General features: G+C 44.4%; 1 protein-coding gene across 1 annotated transcript; it reads left to right on the top strand.

Moving 5' to 3' along the window:
* The first annotated feature begins 466 nt into the window (after positions 1–466).
* On the top strand, positions 467–3,999 carry LOC122783698. Its single transcript, XM_044048494.1, has 3 exons — positions 467–1,326; positions 1,642–1,826; positions 3,001–3,999. The coding sequence occupies exons 1-3, from the start codon at positions 692–694 to the stop codon at positions 3,102–3,104; spliced, it is 924 nt and encodes a 307-aa protein (XP_043904429.1). The 5' UTR covers positions 467–691; the 3' UTR covers positions 3,105–3,999.
* The last annotated feature ends 2,615 nt before the right edge of the window (positions 4,000–6,614 follow it).

Genomic DNA, 6,614 nt, shown 5'->3' on the forward strand with positions numbered 1-6,614 from the left:
GTCCATGTCTTGTTGAAAACGCGCCATTCAGAATGAAATTTCCTTTTTTTAATGTGAGCTGACATTTTTAGGGGACCAGGGGTAACTGGGTAGCGTCACCTGTCGCTGTGCAGACAGGTGCAGATAAAGTACATGTGTCCATCGGTTTTGTCAAAATGTGGACGACATACTATAGTATGACTTTTTTGTCAAAATGTGGATGACATACTATAGTATGACTTTTTTGTCAAATTTTGTACGACATGCTACACTATGACTTTTTCGTCAAAATTCGGACGACATACTATACTATGACTTTTTCGTTAAAATTTGGATGACATGCTATACTATGACTTTTTTAACCCACTTTGGACGACATGCTATACTTTCACTCTTTTTTCAAATTCTGACAACATACTAACCTATGGCTTTTTCGTCAAAATTGGGACGGCATACTATACTATGACTTTTTTAACCCGCTGCCCTGCACTGGCCGAAGGATGTGTGGCCGATACTTTTACAATGCAAACTCACGGGTAAAGCTCAGGAAGCTTGCGCTTCTCTTTCTGTGGAGGATGGCCTCTCTTATGAAAAAGTAAAGAGCGCGATACTGCAGGTATATGAGCTGGTGCCTGAGGCATATAGACAGCGTTTCCGCGGTCTGAGAAAAACAGCAAGCCAGACGTACGCTGACTTTGCCAGAGAGAAGGGGATGCTGTTTGACAGGTGGTGCTCATCTTGTAAGGCAGATAACTTCAATTCAATACGTGAGTTAATGTTGTTGGAGGAATTTAAAAACCAAGTGCCGGAGCGAACTGTTGTGTATTTAAATGAGCAGAAGGTAACTACTTTGCAGCAAGCTGCTATTCTTGCTGATGAGTTTGCTCTTACCCACAGAAGCCCCTTTATCAGGCGTGATTCCCCTACTCAACCTGAAACTGCTTTTAGGTCCAGTGACACGCGTGTTCCACGTTTCAGTACATCACTCTCTGCACCCAAGGCAGATAAGCAATGTTTTTTCTGTCATAAAGCTGACCATCTAATTGCGGACTGCAATGCGTGGAAACGTAAGCAGCAGGCGGCAATTTCAAAGCCCAAGGGTGTGGGGCTGGTAAAAACAGTAACCGGTTGTTCACCGTCGCCCAGTCAAACAGTACCTGATGAGTGTTTTAAACCTTTCATTTTCCCTGCATTTGTCTCGCTCACAGGAAAGGTGGATGATCAGCGTCCCGTCACAGTTTTGCGAGACACTGGTGGCTCCCAGTCATTCATTCTTTCCTCTGTACTGCCCTTGAGTACGGAGTCTGCCTGTGACACGAGCGCAATTGTACGAGGTATCGGGATGAGGTTTGTACCTGCTCCTCTTCACCGCATCCATGTCCAGTCCAACCTTAAAACTGGTTTCTTCCGGGTAGCTGTCCGTTCTTCATTCCCCATCGATGGTGTTGGCTTTATTATGGGTAACGACATAGCTGGGGGTAAGGTATATCCATCACCCGAAGTCGTTGACAACCCTGTGGCAGAATCTAGACATGATGATCTGGTCCAGTGTCACCCTGACATATTTTCAGTTAGCGTGCTAACTAGGGGGCAGGCCAGAAAACAAGCTCAGGATATCGATCTGTCTGACTCTGTTTTTGCTTCTGCTGTATCTGAGGACAGGCTGCCACCTACAAGAGAAACGGGGAACTGGGCTGGAGACCTAGAAAAGTGTGAAGGTGGGACAGAGCCCGTCGCTGTTCATGCGCTGCCACTGACCCGTGAGGCGCTCATCAACTCCCAGTCAGGTGACCCATCTATGAGAAAATGTTTTGCAGCAGTTGAGGACCACGATAAATGTACTGAAGGTCAGTCATTTTTCTTAGATAACGGGGTGGTGATGCGGAGATGGATTTCACCATTAGGTAAAACCAATGCAGTTAGTGACTGTGGTTCAGTGTGTCAAATAGTGGTTCCAGTTGCATATCGGCAGCATGTGCTGGAGTTAGCTCATGATCATCCCTGGTCTGGTCCCCTTGGTGTCACTAAAACCCATGACCGTATTCTGAAGCATTTCTTCTGGCCAGGAATGAAGAAGGAAGTGACACGCTTCTGCAAAACATGTAGTACCTGCCAAGTGGTGGGGAAACCAAACCAGGTTGTTCCTCCAGCCCCGTTACATCCTATTCTTGCTGTTGGTGAACCCTTTGAACGTGTACTGGTCGATTGTGTTGGTCCGTTGCCGAGGACAAAGTCTGGTAACCAGTTTTTGTTAACGGTTATGTGCGCTACCACCCGCTTTCCTGAGGCCATTCCTCTGCGAAGAATCACTGCACCTGCCATTACACGAGCATTAATTAAATTCTTTACCATGTTTGGTTTACCGAAAGTTGTGCAGACTGATCAAGGAACCAACTTTCTGTCGAGATCATTTAAACAAACCTTGTATGCTCTAGGCATCACTCATTCAGTCTCTAGTGCTTATCATCCACAGTCACAGGGGGCGCTTGAGCGTTGGCATCAAACACTGAAGTCCATGCTGCGTAAATACTGTCATGATACAGGGAGAGACTGGGATGAAGGTGTCCCCTTTACACTGTTCGCCATCCGCGAAGCCAAACAGGAGTCCCTGGGGTTCAGCCCGGCTGAACTTGTGTTCGGGCACAATGTGCGTGGCCCACTTAAAGTGTTAAAGGAAAAGTTCTTGTGTAATATTTCTCCACAGACTACAGTTCAGGATTTTGTATCCCAATGTAAGGAGCGTTTACGTAATGCTTCTGCGCTGGCTAAAGTGGCACTCTCCTCCTCGCAGGAGAGTATGAAAGAACGGTTTGATCGGAAGGCAGTTAAGCGTGAGTTTGAACCTGGTGAGAGAGTTCTGGTGCTGTTACCGACACCTGGCTCTGCCCTTACTGCCCGTTTTTCAGGCCCGTATGTCATAAAAAGCAAAGTGTCCGATACAAACTATGTCATTCATACACCTGAGCGCAGACGTAAGGTGCGGTTGTGCCACATTAACATGCTAAAATCCTATCATTCCAGAGAGGCCAACCAGGGGGAGCAGGAAAAAACTCCGGAGACTGCTGCCTCTGGTGAAACAACTACCTCCTTGGTTTGTGTGGAATCACTGCCTGACGATGGGTTAACTGTACTAGGAAGTGATCAGCAGAGTGGTAGGCTGTCTAACACAGAGTTCTTGGCGAAAATAGACACCCATTTGAACTATCTCCCTGTAGATCAGCAACGAGATATAGTCTCTTTGATGCGCTCCCATCCGTCCCTGTTTAATGATGTACCATCTAGTACCAACGTACTAAAACATGACATCGATGTTGGTAGTGCGTCTCCCATTAAACAGCATGCGTACCGATGTCCTTTAGCCAAAAGAGAGCTTATGAAAAAGGAAGCTAATTACCTATTGGAAAACGGTTTAGCTGTACCTAGCTGTAGTCCTTGGAGTTCCCCTTGTTTGCTGGCTCCAAAATCTGATGGCACCCCACGCTTTTGTACCGACTATCGGAAGATTAAGCACAAGAAGGGGACCGACAATGTGGTGGCTGATGCTCTGTCCCGTGGGTGAGGAACACAAAAAAAAAAGTTAAAGAAGATAATAATTCAGTGTAGCATGTTAGTAATAACAGGTGTGTGTGTATAGTGTTTAATGTAGCAAACTATAAGTTTGCACTTACGGGAGGGGGTGTTACGTGTGCATGTTTTTTGCTGCTCTTTTGTGTCCTGCGCCAGGTGCCACCCTCCCCACCTGACTGGTCAGGCACACCTGCGGCACCTTGGCAATCAGGTGGATCGCCTCAAAGCTGCAGGGATGGAGGCAGACGGGGCCAGTGGGCCAAACCGCCAAACCGCGAGAAGCTGTTGGTCGTGAACGAGAGCTGTGTGCTGCGCTATCTTTGACTTGTTCTAATTCCCTCGTAGTGTTAACCCTTGTTTTTTTTTCTTTCTTGGCTTCGCTTCCATCAGGAAGTAGTTTTGTGTTGACGTCGATTTACCTACGCGGAAATAAATAGTCTAAGTTTACAAATATCTCTGTTTCTTTTCTTCTTCGAAACGCCCGGTTTTATATTAAATTGTTGCCCGCCCCATTTCCCCTGGATGCCACAAGTGGGGACGTAACGTTTACCTCAGAGCAATATATGTCGAACACAGCTGTATGTATTTTTTAAAGCCAGGGTTTTACATGTAAAAGAGATTTCCATGTACATGGGCTGACATTTACCACACGTCTGGTACTCCATTGATTTTCGTTTTGTCTGTATCAAAAGCTTTGTTGCTCATTATTCATAAGATTGTATTGGGTTTCTGCTTCCACATTTTATCTGTTCTTTAATGAATGTAACATTTATTTATTTAGGACTTCTGAGTTTTCCAGTTCAGCAAAAATAGATCTGAGACATATTTATCCCACTTTTAGATGCGGTGTCTTCACAGATACATAGTGTATGAAATGAGCTTGTGACAGTTACAAATGTAAAATTGGAGTATTTTGCCACAATTATATTATGAATTCCATATCTGAATAAAAGATAATAATCACTCTTTAATGTTCTAAGCCCGGTTGTGGCAGGGATCATTCACACATAATTTGGCTTGAACTAAATCCTTGCTGTCAGTTTTAAGTACTAACCTGTGCTGGTGATACACAATACATTAGTGTTTTTAAACCTGTGATTTCCAGCAATTTAGGCAGGCAGTTCAGCAAAAGGGGCAGGTGACGGAGAGACAACAAACAAACACCTTTAAATGTCTCTGTTTTTAATCACTCTCACCTGCTGCACATGCTTTCCAGCTCTGTCTCTCTCTGTCAAGCCAATCGATAGTTCTTCTCTCTCCTTCCTTAGTGTCCAGCCTCTCATACAACTCATTCTACACCTAGACTCCCAGTTCTCCTTCCTAATTTCTTCATCTCCCTGGCTGTCCCACGTTTTCTTTACCATCTTCTTGCTTCTGATACTTTTCTGTTCTTCCTCATTCCACCACCAAGTTTCTTCTTTCCTCATACACCAAACATCTTCTTGGCTGTGAACCTCACCACTTTAGCTGTATTTCCACAGTCATCTGGTAACACTTTACTACGCTCAGACTCTGTCCTAACTCCTCTTTGAAAATCATCCTACAGACCATCCAATGCTGCTTTGCCACATTCTACCCTGGCATCATCTTGCAGTCTCCTAGCTCCTTTAGATGACATCTTCTGCATAGTATATAATCTACCTCCACGTGTGTAGGTCACCCTATGCTCCACCCTCTTCCTGAAATATGTATTTCCCACAGCCAGTTCCCTCCTTTTTTCAAAATCCACAACATTCCTCTCCTTAAACCCATACCTACCCAACACCTCACAGTCTGATCCAATCACCATGGGAACTCTCTCCAGAACTCCTTTACCTCTTCTGACAACCAAATTGTGTGGCATAAGCACTGACAACATTCAACATCACACCCTCTATTTCTAGTTGCAAACTCATGATTCTGTCTGTCTGTCTGTCTGTCTGTCTGTCTCACTACCTCCAGAACAATCTTCAAAAACTCTTCCTTTAAGATTACCCCTACCCCATTTCACTTTCTAACTAAATGGAACAGTTTGAATCCTCCAATGCTCCTGGCCTTGCTACTCTTACGTGGTCTCTACCTTTCTTCTCTCCATTATATCAGCCAGTTCTCTCCCTTTACCAGTTAATGTGCCTACATTTAAAGTCCTGAGTCTCACCTCCACATTCCTTCCCTTCCTCCTGTCTCGCTGCCTCCTAACACACCTTCTCCCATCCTCTTCCTTTGTCCTTGCCCAACAGTAGCACAATAATTCCAAGGCACCCTGTTGGTCAATAGCACCAATGGTGGTTGTTGTTGGAGTAGTATGTAAGAGTATGTCAGTACTGTTTACAGTAATCCCCACTAGGAGTACACTGGATGTGGTCATACAGTGGTTGGGTGAAGCTGTGGTCACATTGTGTTGTGCAGGTGTGCTGGTCATCAGTTTGTCAGAAAAAAAACCTAAACGCACTAGCACTACTGTTCTAGAGCAGTCATTCCCAGACACCGGGTCTGGACTGACAGATGGGTCATAATATATTATTTTTTTGGGTCACCAAATACATTTGCAGGAATTTTCAAGCTTTTGAATACAAGTTGTAACATTACGGGTACTAAGGCTAGATAATTATTATTATTTTTTTCTCATTGAGTGAGGCTGGCAGCACTAGAGTTATTTAGACGAGTGTTTCGCTTGAACAAGTTTATGCTCAAAAGATGATTCATTAACCAAAGTGCAACAGAAAAAAAATCCAAGGTTCCGGGCAAAAAAGAAAACTATAAACAAATTCAAAATGCTACTTAACACAGCCTCTCAGCAAGCTGCCACAGTCTCTTTCCCCACCTCATAGTCAGGTGGCTTCTTATACTCCTCCTAGCTCCACCCTCTTTGGACTTGACCATTGTGAAGGTAAAAGTAGGTAAACTACAACAGACAAAAAAAAAAATCAATCATCATAATAAAAAATATATTTCAGCAAATGTTAAATTACACGAGGAAAATAAACATGAACTGTGAAGGAAAAACATGATTTGCATGTCTCTGTGTAGTAAATCACACACGCCTCTTATCGGCCTCACGCTGAGGTCAGCTCACCACCCACAGGTGC

The sequence above is a fragment of the Solea senegalensis genome, linkage group LG17 (genome assembly GCF_019176455.1).
Source record: "Solea senegalensis isolate Sse05_10M linkage group LG17, IFAPA_SoseM_1, whole genome shotgun sequence".
Lineage (NCBI taxonomy): Eukaryota > Metazoa > Chordata > Actinopteri > Pleuronectiformes > Soleidae > Solea > Solea senegalensis.

Coding starts and splice junctions, on each gene's coding strand:
- LOC122783698 (XM_044048494.1), top strand. CDS start 692: ATGCTGTTTGACAGGTGGTGCTCATCTTGTAAGGCAGATAACTTCAAT. Junction 1,327..1,641: donor GTACGAGGTATCGGGATGAG/GTTTGTACCTGC, acceptor ATCTGAGGACAG/GCTGCCACCTACAAGAGAAA. Junction 1,827..3,000: donor CCACGATAAATGTACTGAAG/GTCAGTCATTTT, acceptor CTATCATTCCAG/AGAGGCCAACCAGGGGGAGC.